Source organism: Delphinus delphis, chromosome 3 (genome assembly GCF_949987515.2).
Source record: "Delphinus delphis chromosome 3, mDelDel1.2, whole genome shotgun sequence".
Classification (NCBI taxonomy): domain Eukaryota; kingdom Metazoa; phylum Chordata; class Mammalia; order Artiodactyla; family Delphinidae; genus Delphinus; species Delphinus delphis.
The window spans coordinates 5,618,130-5,631,741 of NC_082685.1; the positions used below are offsets into that span (position 1 = coordinate 5,618,130).

General features: G+C 52.8%; 1 protein-coding gene across 1 annotated transcript in view; it reads right to left on the reverse strand.

Annotated features, from left to right (window-relative positions):
* The window catches only part of PTPRS (protein tyrosine phosphatase receptor type S), a 64,280-nt gene that overhangs the window by 32,921 nt on the left and 17,747 nt on the right, over positions 1-13,612 (reverse strand). The window contains exons 5-6 of the mRNA XM_060007524.2: positions 11,189-11,299; positions 112-381 (exon numbers count right to left, since the gene is read on the reverse strand). Coding sequence (XP_059863507.1) covers positions 112-381; positions 11,189-11,299 — 381 coding nt within the window. The remainder of the gene's footprint in view (positions 1-111; positions 382-11,188; positions 11,300-13,612) is intronic.

Consider the following 13,612-nt stretch of genomic DNA (forward strand, 5'->3'; position numbering starts at 1 on the left):
CAGCCAAGAATGACTGAATCCTGAAGAGTAACTCAGAGGTTTTCCACCCGTACCCCCCACCTACACATGAGGTCCCACCTGCCTCCCCCATGCCCCATGGCCCCTGCTTACATTTCACCGTGATCTGGGCCACGGCCTCGATGACGCCCAGGCTGGACATGGCCACACACGTGTAGTTGGCAGAGTCCTTGACATCTGTGAGTTCCAGCACGTTCCGGCCCACGGGCATGTCATCCTCAGGCGTCAGGTCCTCGGCCCCCTGCATCCACTTGACGTATGGCATGGGCGAGCCCACGGCCACGCAGGTGATGTTCACGTTGCCACCTGGCATGATCTCGTGGCTCATGGGCAAGATGGAGAACCGTGGAGCCACGCGGCGGACTGGGGGATGGGGTGGGTGGGGGATGTCGGGGTGGGGGAGGGGAGGGGAGGGAGATGCAGGGGGATGGGGAGACGGAATGCAGGGGAGAAAAGAAAGAAAAGCAGGAAGAAAGAAAGAAGAAAAGAAAGAAAAAAAGGAAAAAAAAAAGTGGAAAACAATTTAAATATAAACAGGGCTGTTTCCTTCCCCCCAGTTGAAATTTTTTCTTCCAAATGAAAGAAAACAACAACAACAAAAATTAAAAAACCAAATTCCAACACAAAGAAACCAAAACTTCAAAGGAAGGTACTTCACAAACAATATATAGAGAGATATATCGATATATAATAAAAGAGACATGAAGCATTATTCCATAGCAACAGGGTTTCAGAGACCAGAGTGGCTGGTCCACAGCACAGTTAGGAACACAAAAATTTATCAGCCGTTTCTCATCTTTGCTGTCAGACGTGGCTTCGGGGAGCAGCCCCTCCGCCCGCTCTCCCAACTGGGGAGCTTCAGAAGATTCGGGCTGCAGGGGTCGGGGGGCTCTGGGAAGGTTGGACGGGACGGGGTGTGTGTGTGTGGGGGAGGTCATGGGAAGAGTTGGGACCAAGAGGCAGAGGGGACCAGGATGTTGGCCCCCCATCCTCACTCCCTCTGGTGACCCGGGGGCCCCACCCACTTCCCCGGGGGGCCCTCGAGGAAAAGATGAGAAACTCTAATGAAATTTTTGTGGTTTTTGGGTATAGAAACCCTTCTAAAAGCTTCTGTCGGATCTGACAAGTTTCCATTGATAGATGCAGCTCTCAGAATCACAAACAGCATGCAAAATAGGTTGGTTGAGAGAGAGAGAGAGAGAGAGAGAGAGACTGAGAGACAGAGAGAGACGAGAGAAAGAGGCAGAAGGAGGAAAAGAGAGGAGGTTAATGTGAAGAGGCCTGGATCTCAGGGGCCTTTAGTGCATACTCACGGGGTGGGTGGGGGGAACCAGAGAGAAGAGATAGATGGGTCCAGAGAAAGAGAGAAAACAGGAACACAGAGAGGGAGGGACAGAGAAAGAGAAAGGAGGGGGGAGGGGGCCCACTTCAATGCTGCATATTAATTCTAGATGTGACCCAATGTGACACGTCACATTGTCACATCACAGCCCTGGCAGAATAAATAGGATATTAATAATAATAATAAACGAGGGAATGAACTTGAACGTTGAGAAAACAGGGACATGTTCTGTGCATTTCTTAGCGGGGAAGCGAATGCAGCCTTCTGTCCCAATCTTGCAGACCATGAAGGCAGCAGGATGCATTTCGGGGGCTCCATTTTCGGAAGCTGCATGGGTTTCGGGGTTCGGGGGGAAGGGGCGGGTGCTAATGGGCACCTGAACTGCCAAGAGGCACGGCTGCCCCGTCGGAGATGTTTCCCTGCAGTGGAAAGGACTTGGGTTAGCTGGTAAACCCTTCTAGCCAGAAGGAGCTTGTCCCCGGCTTCAAGGAGACACGTGGATGTGCCCCCAGCTTTGGGCAGTTCAAGGAGTCTTGTCTCAAACTGTAGAGATGACAGATTGGAGGCTCAGCAAGGCTAAACAGGGCCACCAAGTGACTTTGGGCAACCCGACCTGCCTCTAATTTTCACATGGAACTGCGGTTGCAGCCGCACCCCTAAGGGGGTCGCTGTAGGGGTGTCTGCCCTGTTCTACGGAGGAGGGGTCTCACTCGCTCTCTCTCCGTGGGTTCCAAGCTGGAAATCTCAATCCCTGTTCTCTGAATCCCCGCTGGAGAGAAGGGGGAGCTCCGTGTGGGCGGAGGGAGGGCCAAGAAAGCTGGCAGCCCTTCGGAAAAGGAAGCCCCGCGAAAAGTCCAGGAGTCACGCTGGAGACAGGATGGAGGAAGTGGAACGTGTTCGGCAGCGGGGAGGAGTTGGGGTGGGCAGGGAGGGGAGACAGAGGGGCCATGCAGACAGACTGGGGGTGAGGGGCGGGGCTGGGCTCTGAGATGGGGGAGCGGCTTTTTGGCAGGGCTAGGTGGAGGTATCGGGGGAGAATGGGGTCCGGCCAGCCAGCGGACGCGGTCCAGGCCAGCCGCCGGCATCCACAGCGAGGCACGAGTGGGATGCCCAAACGCTGCGTTGTCATGGAAACGGAACACAATGGGGGATGAGTGTGAGGGAGCTAATTAATCAAGGACAGAAAAACGGCATCGACATCCAAAACAAAACCAGGGGAACCAAATGAAAAAACAAAGTGGGGTGGTGGGGGGAAATAATCCAAAAAAACCAACCAAACAAAAAACCCCTCCAAAACACCTGAAAGCAAGAAAACAAAAACAAACCAAAAAACATGGAATGGGTGTGGGGCTGAAAATCGGGGTCTGAAAGGAGGACGGCTGTGGCTTCCCCAGGGAGGTGCCCCCCAACCCTGGCAGAACACAGCATCTGGCCTCCCCACCCAGCACCCAAGGGTCCTGGCAGAGGCTCGAGGCGGCACAGTGGTGAGATCCTCATCGAAAAAGAACCTTCGGAGCAAACCAACCCAGCCACAGAAGCCCCACTTCTCAGTGACTCTCCCTGCTCTTCGTTTAGAGCTGAACAGAGGCCAAGTCACTTAAATCACACAGCAAGGTAAAACTCCTCAAGACCTCAGAGTCCCATGGAAAACCTGCTCCGGCAGAGGTGGGGGGCTGATGAGGCTGGATGAGCCCTGGGAAGGGCCCTCATCCTCCGGGAGCCTCAGTTTCCTCCTTTGTGAAATGGAGGCCATCGGTGATGTGTTGAGAAGGCCATTAAGCTGACCGGGGCAGTGCCCAGCACACAGAAGATGCTCAGCCTGGGCATGGACCAGTGAAGTTTCCTTCTGGCCTTCCAGGATGCTGGAAAGATCAATGAGATGCTCATCATTGAGGGAGTCTGGGGATGAATTAGTTTAAAAAAAAAAAAAGGAATGGGAAGAATTTCTATTGAATCCCTCCCACTTTGAGAGGCCAGTGACCTCATGCCCATTTTGTGGAGGAAGCAGTGGAGGCCCAGTGAGGAGCTAGGGCTAGTTGGAAGACACAAAGAAAGGAAGTGGTAGGGCCAGAGCTCAAAGCCAGGTATGCCTGATCCCTACCTCTGAGATAAAGTGAACCTTCTCTTACCATGGTATTTAGCAAGAATTATATCCACGTGTCCCTTCTTGGCTCTTTCAAACTTGTGTCCTTACCCTCTGGGGATACCGAAGAGGGCAAAAGTACCCATCACCCATATCCACCTATCAACTGAATAACCATCAGTCGAAAAATATCCAGCAGCCATCAAGATAAGTGTCCAGAAGCCATCAGTAAAAGGTTCGTACTGAAAGGGATTATTGGAACGTCAAAGGGAATAAGGGCTAGCTTTAGGATTTAAAGGTTAATATAACCCCAATTTATGTGTGTAAGGCTCAACATCATGTCCCAAAGACCCTGTTCACGTGGGATCTTATCTTAAAATATCTTCCCTTAGGAGTGTCATAATTTGGAAGGTACCTCTAACACTTTCCAGAAGTAGACACAAGGCATACATCTTGAACACGTAACAGACTTGCTGTACAGGGTTGTTAATTATAAGTCAGTTCAGTGTGGGAGGGCATTTATCAACAACTGTAATTCTGGTGCTCACAATCCCCAACATGGCCGGCAGCCATCAATTAAATGGATCTGCCAATATGCTATAAAGGCTGACACGTTAAGACACTTTGCCCACTTGCTTTCTCACCTACCCCATTCGTTTCTGAGGGTGTGCGGCAGGAAGAGGGCTGGTTTGCCACGAGTTAGGGGAGGACTGTGCCCATGAGCACTAGGTGGCTTAAAACCCCCCTGAGGGGGGTCTCAGAAGGCCTCTGGGCATCCTTCCAGTTGGCGAGGGCGGGCGGCTGACGCTGTGTTCTGCCCAGTTTGGTGCTGACTCCCACCCACATCATCTTTCCACCCCTGGCTGCAAGCTTGAGGTGCAGGTTAGAAAAGTAAGGTGGGCACGGAACCCATGGGACGGAGTGGCCCCGCGGGACCCCCGCCCCCAATTACCGACCTGAATGGAGGGTCCAGGCAGGTTATAAGGGGACCACACCAGCCTTGGTCCTCAGCACGCTCCAGCTGGCTCTCGTTTCCAGCTCTTCTCGTCACCGAGTAGCCGGGGGGGTCCCAGTGGGGGGGACCCGCGTGGGTGAGGGGATCAGGAGGGTGGGCGGTGGGAGGGTGGTGGGTTGGGGGGGGGCGGGTCGCTTCAAACCCCGATTCACATGGAAAAACAACTCAAAAACCTTCAAAGCAACCGGGAGACGACCCCTCCCCCAGGCAGGAAGAGGCAGAAACTCAAAAACCAAGAAAGTGGGGGGCGGGGAGGGGTGCTCCAGGGGAGGAGGGGTTGGGGAAGGGTGAGGGGGAAAACTCAAAAGTGAGGTGATCTGGTTGGAGCACTAGGTAGGGAACTCAACAGTGTCAGACATCTCAACGGTTCAGCAAGCCACAGCTCTGAAGGGTGGGGGGGCTCTGCTGGGCATTTTGGGGTGGGAGAGGCTGCTGGTGCTCCTCCGGACTCCAAAATGAGGATGTGGATGGGGAGGGGAGGGGAGAGGTGCCAGTTCTGCAGCCTCCCCAGGGTTTACTTAAGCTTAGATTACACCTGTCAGGGTACGGGAAGGGTCCGAGGCCTAATTCCAAAGCCCCTTCATTGATCCCCAGCCTGTGGCCCAGGGAGGGTGGGTACCGCCCCGCGGTCTGCCCTGTGCATCTTCCTTCCCCTCCCCCTTCTCCGCCACCCTGCCTCCCCACTCCCACCACCAGCTCCCTCCGCCATCAGGATAGCGTGCAAGGTCTGGAGGGACCTGGCTGGACCCCTGGCCCACGGGCTGACCAGCGGCCTTGGCAAGCTCTTGTCGTTTTGAGCTGGACTTTTTTTTTTTTTTTTTTGGTACCCTCTCTCTCCCGATTTTTTTGTTTTCCTGGTTCTAGCAGAAAATGGGATGATATCTTGCCAATCGACTGATTCCCCTTGTCCCCTCGCCGCGGCCGCCAGAGACACGGGGCTTTCCGAACGACAAGGTGTAATCTAATGTTCCCCTCACCCCCCAAAAACAGAGGAAACAGCAATGCAAAGGGTGTGAGGCAGGCAGCAGGCGAGGTGTCTAGAGCTCAGTGTTCCTGGAGAACGGCCCGCCCCCCCCACCCCGACCCGTCATGCCCAGAGGAAAGCCTGCCTTCCCACCCCTGGAGCCCCCTCTCCCCTTGGGATGAGGGTGGGATGAGGAGAAGGGCTGGGTCTTGACCTGCCACTGCCTACCACCAGGGTCAAGTCAGGGGCTTTGGGGGTGAAGGGTGGGGTGGCATGCCAGGTGTGATCAGGAGCCGGGGAGGTCGCCAACATACCCCAGTGGTACTCTTTCTGGAGATACAGGAGGTGGCGGTGGGTGGGTTCCAGGCCCAATATCTGTATCTACTCTTGTTTGGGGGTGCCAGTAGGTAAGGGGAACACCTTGAGGTCACATCCACCAATTATATGGCTTGGGTGCCAGAGTTTTAATTTTAAAAACAATTTGCCCCGCAGAATTCCATGCTATGAACTGATCTGAAGAGGCCTGGGGATGGGTTTCAGATAAAGGGTTCTGAAGAACACCTGGAAATTGGGGCAATCTGGATCCCCCTCTGACATTTTATATGAGTCCCGATCTCTTAGCTCAGCATGGAGAACTGGCGTTAAATTATCTCCACTTGGCTTCTTCCGAGATCCTGAGAATATCCTAAGTCCCTTGAAGGTGGAAAGTTCTTTCCCATGTCTCTAGCTCGCTCCAAGTTCTCTCCGCACGTTCCTACGTCATCGGGTGGGTGGCACACCATTTAACCCGGTCCTGCACCATGGTTCAATAATGCTATAATGCTAGACCAAGTGGTAAAGACACCATCGTTAGCCACTACTTCACACCTTAAAGGCTGACAATTTTAAAGATTTTAAAGAATATTAACAGCCAGGGAGAATATAACCTGATCATCTTCCCACCTTGTCAAAGTCTGAGCTGCATCTTCCTTAGGAGAGTTCTGGGAGCAGAGCTCCCAGCTGCATTAAAAAAAAAAACGGGCTTGGTTTTGACCTTGGTCCTTTGAATATCAGAGATACACTTCAGGAGAAGGGTAAAATCTGGATATTCCACCCCCTGGATCACCCAGGCTCAGCAGAAGCTGGAGATTATGAATTGAAGGAAGAGTTAGGTTGAGAGTGGGGATTCGGTGCAAAGAACTCCCAGGACTGGTTGCTCTGGTAACACTGTAAATGCTTGTAGCTTTCAGGCCAGAACATGCCAGGCGGCTCTTCTCTTCTGCTGGGCTGGTACGTATCTGCAAGCGTAGCCTAACATCCAAACTGTTCTTTTTTTTTTTTGCCCCCTTCTGATAATCTGGCCACAGAACTTCCTGGGGGAGTGACAGGGAGTAAGATGAGAGATGTGGCTCTGGGGAGGCCACTGATCTCATGGGAATGGGGTTGGAGCCAGGAGAAAATGAGACCATGAGATAGGCTCAGAAATGCATTAGCAAAAAATGAGATCTGAGCAAATGAATTAACATCTGCCCTCCAATTCTTTTCAAAGCAGTTTCCCATAAGCCATCTTATTCAAACAGCGGATGTTTGAAATACATGATGGGGAAACTGAGGTCCCCAAAGGGAAGTGACTTGCCCAAGACCATTTATCTGAACTCGATTTCCCTGTTTCACAGCTTCACTTGCGATTTCTTATGTGCCACGCACTACACAGGGCACAAGATGAGCATTAATTTGCTCGATGGAATCCTCCCAACTACCCTGTGAGCTAGGGAAATCAATGCTTCCTATTATTCAGATGAAGAAATAGGGACTCCGAGCGACCAAGTGACTAGCCCAAGGTCACACAGCCAGGGAGGGGCAGAGGCAGTACTTGAATCTAGGTCTCCCCAAGCAGCAAGTCTGTGCTCCCACCACCAGTCTATACTGCCCCAAAAGTCCAAGTGGTCTTCAGAGACCCTCAGCCACCTCTCAGTTTCAACTCACTGGGACCCAGCTTTAGTGAAGGGGCCGGGAGACCTCTGTCTTCCATCTTTTGGAGAGGTTCTGCCTGGCAGCTCTCACTCTGGATTCAAAAGAGACAGGAAAAATAAATCCCTTGTTATTGCATCTGAAGTCCTCTTGCCAACTCGCCCCTGAACTTAATAATTGGGAGTTTAGAGAAGGCAGGTGAGGGACAAGAGAGAGAAAAAGGTGACCCCAAACAGGCTGATCTCAGCCCTCCACTATCATCAGTGTTGGGTAGTAAGCTGGGGGCTAGTGGCTATAAATCTAAAGGGATATTTTATTGGGGGTTGTTTTCTATTTGGGGTTGGAATGGGGCTCTCAAGGGCTTGCTTTTCCTCAGGGAGGGAACAGAAGATGGGAGCGAACGTCTCCAAGGGTTTCAAGAGTGAGAGAAACACACAGAGAAAGAGAGCCGAAAGAGAGAGAAAGGCAGAGGGAGAGCTGGGAAGTGGGGGGGGGGGGGGGGGGCTGTGCCCAAAGTTCCCCAGGGTTTTCTCCAGAATTCCACAGTTCTGATGCTCAGGTACTCAGAAAGTGACCGTGCTGTGTTGCTGGACAAAAGACGCCTGTGACTGGGCCCAGAGCCTGTGAGGTGGTGGGGGAAGCAGCCAACATCATCTGGGAGGCAGAGGCGTAGCACTAAAGGGCAGAAAAGGGCAGAATAACTGGCCAAGTAGTTCTTCCAAAGTCTGTCATGCTACATTTTCTGATGGGTGGATCCGTATTGGTACCCAGCCAGGATGCAAAAAGTCATCACACCAGCTACCATGTTGAGCACCGCCTACGCAGTGCCAAGCATGCATCATTTCGGGAGGACGGTCCACTGAAAGGTGGCCATTTCTCATATTTGGACGTGTTGCTCCAATGAACAAAAACTCAAAATGCCTCTACCCATTCAGCTGTGCTTCAAATGCCTGTTTTGGGGTTGTTTGGGAGGGTGGGAGGTGGTATCATGCTGAGGCAGAAGGATGGAAACATGCCTGCTTAAGCTCCCTTCCAACATGGCTGCCCTGTGGGGCTGAGGCATCAGCTCTGGATAAAACAGAGCTGGCAAATTGGGCTGCTCTCCTCACACACCCCACCCAGGCTCTGACCTCCCACCATCTGTCTATGCCACCTCCCTTGTGCTCTTGAGCCCAGGCGGTCACTTTCTGCCCCAGCATCCCAGCTGTGGGACCCTTTCCGTCCTCCTGGATGGTAGTTGGGACAGGAACACTGGCTTTTAAATCACAATGCGTTTGGAGAACAACCACACAACAGCTCAGCCCAAGAAACCCAAACCAAAGAGCACGGAAACACAGGACAGAACCAAAGACAAAACGCTTTGGGGGAGGAGGGGGTTGGGTGAAGGGGATGGGAGGGGGGAAAAAGAAACGAACCAATCGGTTTTCCCCCCCCAAACGAAACAAAATCAAAACATTAATAATTAAATAAAAGGAAGGAAGAAAGAAAAAAACGAAGAAAACCAAAGGAGAAAAATGGAACGGAAGACGAGAAACACTCCAACAGAAGGCGTTGGGAATTCACCAAACCGAACCGACAACAGTGGCATGCAGAGAAGATTTTTACATTCTCCCAGCATGCATCAGGCCCAAGTTACCATGACGACGAGGAGTGCAAAAAACTTAGCAACAACATTACCAAAGGATGCATAGAGGCGACCACAATGCAAGCATCGCATGTGTGCGGCCGGCCCTAGGCCGGGCTGGGCGCAGCTGAGATTTTTGTGTCTTTCTGGGTTTTTGCTCTCACTTGGTGGTTTTTTGTTTTGTTTTGTTCACGTTGAGCTCATTATTCATATTCGTCATTTTTTTTTTCGTTTTTCTATTATTTTCTGTGTGCATGTCTGCGTGTGTCCGTGTGCCTGTCTGTGTGCGTTTCTTGCGTGTGTGTGTCACTTTCGGAATGTAAAAATGTGGGTAAAGAAAGTAAAAAAGAAAAAAACACACCAACCTTCTCGAAGCTCTGAGGGATGTAAAGGGGGTTTGATGCAGAACACAATGACATGGGGAGAAGAGAAAAAATAGGGGAGATACAGAGAGTAAAAAGAGGACTTCCCAAGGCTAAAAGCTGCAATAGTTTGTTGATTTTTTTTGTTTTCTTTAAACCAAAAAAAAAAAAATTAAAATTAAAAAATAAAAAGAACAGCAACGACCTTTTAGTCTTTCCTCCGTTCTTTCCTTGACATACAAGATCTACATTTGCCTTCCACGATTTTTTTTTTAATTCAATTTTGGAGCGTCTGAGACCCAGGCAAAGAATGGGAAGCTGGACCCCCCCAAAAGAAAGGACCCCACCTCTGGGATGGGGTGGGGGGGTGCTGAGGACACAGAAGGCCCCCCTCCCTTGTCGTACCCTGGGCTAGAGGCCCCGCCCCCGCCCTGCCCCATGCCTGCTGCCCATACTGTCCTCCTTGAACTCTGCCAGACTTACAAACCCCCATCCCAGGTGTTTGCAGAGAAATACGCAGGTTAGACGAAGACCAGTCAGTTGGAGTCGTGGACGCGCTATAACTCACCAGAGGTGCCATGGCATTGGATCGGATGTGTGCCCCCTGCCCGCCCCCGCCCCGGCGTCCCCGTCCCCTCCCGCCAGGCAGCCTCCTTCCTCCTCAGAGACGAGATGCAGAACCCAAGGGCAGCCAAGGTGCTGCTTCAGGGCTAGTTGGGGCCGTGCTTGCTGGGGACCAAGGGGATGAGGGTCTCCGGGTGAGGGAGGAGCCGCACGGCCTCCCAGGTGGAGAACGGCAGGGCCTTGGTGCGTCGAACGGGGGGAAACAGAGGCCTGAAGAAGGCTGGCATGGGTTCAAGTATACAGAGCCAATTGGGGCAGCCCGGGGGGATGAACGGGACCCTGTTTCCCGGCAGGCGGGAGCTGTTTCTACCACGAATCGGATCAGAAACAGCCAAGGGGATACAGGAGATGGAGGAGGAAACAAATTAAAATTTCTGAAAGGACGGAAGAGAACCGACCCGGGGATGAGACGGGGTCCACAGAGACATCTAGGAGCAGGGGCAGCGCCCCCCTCCAACCCGGCACCTTTGAGGGGACACCAAGGGGCCCAGAAGAAAGTCTGTGTAGCCACTTCCCAGGCCCTCCTTGGGTGGGTGGGGGCGTCAGGGCAAGGACCCCTGTGCTTCCAGGCGTGACTCAGTGGGAAAATGACATGCCTCAGCCCAAGCCCCAGGGTGTCTGCCTAAAGGAGCCCTTCTCTGAGGGTGACTAGGACAGCACCAGGCTCTGGGACAGCTGAGGGTGTGCGGCTGGCAGGGGCAGCCTTGAAGACCCCTCCCCAACTCTTAGATTAGGGGGGCGGTGAAGCAGGGAGCTACGAGGCCACGAGTCTGGAGAAGCGAAGCGAGCACACAGCAAAGGGGAGGCACTGCACGACACACCACAGAAGCCGACTCGGATGGGCGGGCGGGCGGGGTGGGGCAGAGGCCTGCAGGCTCCCCCGGCCCTGTAGGCCCACGACTGACCCCTCCGGCCCTGCCCCATTCCCTCCTGCCGCCCCCCACCCCAAGTCCTGCAGCCCACGGGGCGGCCGTCACAAGGCACGGGGGTGGGGGTGGGGGTTGAAGCTGCCCCCATTTTACAGGCGAGGAAACTGAGGTCCAGAGAGGGACACAGCCTCGCCCAAGGTCCCGCGGCCACAAGCGGGGCTGGGCCTGCCTGCTGGGGTCTGCAGGGGACAGGGGAGCCCGGAGGCTGTGAGCCCGAGGAGGGAGGGGGACGGGTGGGGCGGGTCCCTGCCTTCGACCTGGACACGGCGTTCCCTACCTCGCACGTAGAGATTGGCGGGTGAGGAGTAGCGCACGCCAGCGCTGTTGGTCGCCACACACTCGTATTTGCCCTGGTCGGTCTCCTCGCTGCTCTCGATCTGCAGGGCTCCTGTGGGTAAAGGGGACAAGGCCTGGCCCATTAGGGGAAACCTCGAGGTTGAGGTGGTGAGAGGGCTGTCCCACAGTACTGTCTCTTAGTCGGTCTGGGCCGGAGAGGCAGATGAAAACGCTGAGTCAGCCTAGAAGCCCCCACTGGGTCAGGGCCTCCCTGCCTGCCTTTCCCCACCCCGATCCTGGCCCATCCTGGCCTGAACATACCGCCTGCCCCACACATCCTCCATCCTCAGCCGGGACCTCGTAAACGACTGTCAACTTGAGTGACAAAACTGGGGAGAATGTGTTTTCAGGAAAGCACCAAGTGATGTTCTCCAGGGAGGGTGGGGTGGAAAGCAGGTTGGCAGTCCCAACCCCTAGCAGCCGTTCCAAAGACCCTGACACTTAGGGGGCCACCACAAATGATGTGCCAATTCAGGGAGCTGGTGATCGCCTGCTGGTTTCAACCAGTGCCTGTGTGTAAATGACCGTGGGTCTGGGTTCCTCAAGTATGTGTGGAATCCCAGGCCTCAAGGCCCACGGTGTCTAGAAATGGAGACAGGGTTGTATATCTTCAAGGGTGTTTAAATTTCAGGACTGGGTTACCACTCCACAAAAGCAAAGGTTAAGAAGGCCGAGAGTGATACACATCAAGTATGTTTGAAAGCAAAGGCCTGGATCCACGCTTTCTATACCTGAAACTGAAGAGTGAATTTCCCCAGAGATTTAAAGTCATCTAAGTCAGTCAGTCTGAATTCACAGATCTGTTTTAAAACCACAGGCCTGGATTCAGGATTCCGGATGCTCACAAGTAAATGAATTTTCTCAAGTGTGTTTGCAATCACAGACGGAGACCCAAGTCCACGGTGCTCATAGCTTAACGGGGAGAATTTTCCAAAGTGTTTGAAATCAAGTGCGAAGGAAAACCTCTAACCCGTGCCAAGAAAGTTGAGGCTGAAATGCCCCCGGCGTGCTTGAAATTATAAACCTGGATCAAAAAATTTGTTGGTCATTAGTGAATAAGAATTTTAAAAAGAGGTCAATTTTCTCAAGCTTATTTAAAATCACAGGCCCAAATCAAAGGTCTTGGTGCCCACAAGCAAATGAAAATAGGGCAGATTTTCCTACAATATGTTTGAAATCACAGGCCCAGATGAAAGACTTCACTTCCCATGAACATGTGAAAATGAATGAACCTTCTTAAGAATATTTAAAAGCACAGAGCCTTGATCACATACTACGGTGCTCACAACTAAATGAAAACGTGGCCAAGATTTCCCCAAAGATATCTGAAACCACAGGCCTGGGACATATCTTCATTTTCACAAGTAAAATACATCTCTAAGTATGTTTGAAATCACGGGCCTTGATCCAATACTTGAGGGCCCATGAACAAATTAAAAATGAGGCAGAGGTTTCCACAGTTACGTTTGAAATCAAAGGCCTGGACCAAAGTCCTCCTTTTCATAAGTAAATAAAACTGCGTAAATATCTATAAGTACATTCGACTCACAGTCCTGGACCCTGTGACTGGTTGACTGGTAAATGAAGGTGAGGGAACACCTCCAAATGTGTCTCAATCACACATTGTTTTTGTTTGCTGTTGTTTTGTTTGCTGTTGTTGTTTTTCCCAATCACAGGTTTTGATCAGAGTCCCTGGCACCAGGAGTCCAAAAATCCAGTCCAAGGTCGCAAGCGGACCCCTCCTCCCAGCTTTGTTTGTGGGTGTCCCACGGAAGTGAGGGGAACCCACAGATCGGGAAGTTCTCTCTGGGGGCCGTGGATTAGGCTTCTGCCCCTTCGTAACACTTCATACCAACCTCAAGGCTCCAGGGAAGCAGGCAGGCAGGTATCACTATGGAGGCCCAGAGAGGGCAGGGAGCCTGCTCAAGGTCACACAGCATTTCGTGGCAAAGTCAGGACTAGACATGGACTCTTCCCTAGGGCTCCCACCCAGGCCTGTTCTAGTCTATTCTCTAAGGGCAGCACCATGGGGCTGCCCTTGAGACTGCCTCTCTGCTCCCTCAAGCTGGACTCTCTACTCCTCCTGCCCCGCCACCCAAATCAAAGCTTCAGAGCTGGAAGGCCCCCTCTGCACGGCCATTGTACAGATGGGAATACCAAGGCTAGGGACGGATGAGGGCTGCATACAGAGCAGTGGTCAGAAGCCTGACTCCCAGCGCTCTGGGTGGGCATGGGAGACGCTGCCCCTTCCTGAGGACACAACCCCCTGACTGCGGCCAGGTGACCCAAAGGACCACCACGGCCACACTCAGCCCCCAGCCACAGATAGTGACATAGACACAGAGACTGCACAGACACTGGGCGG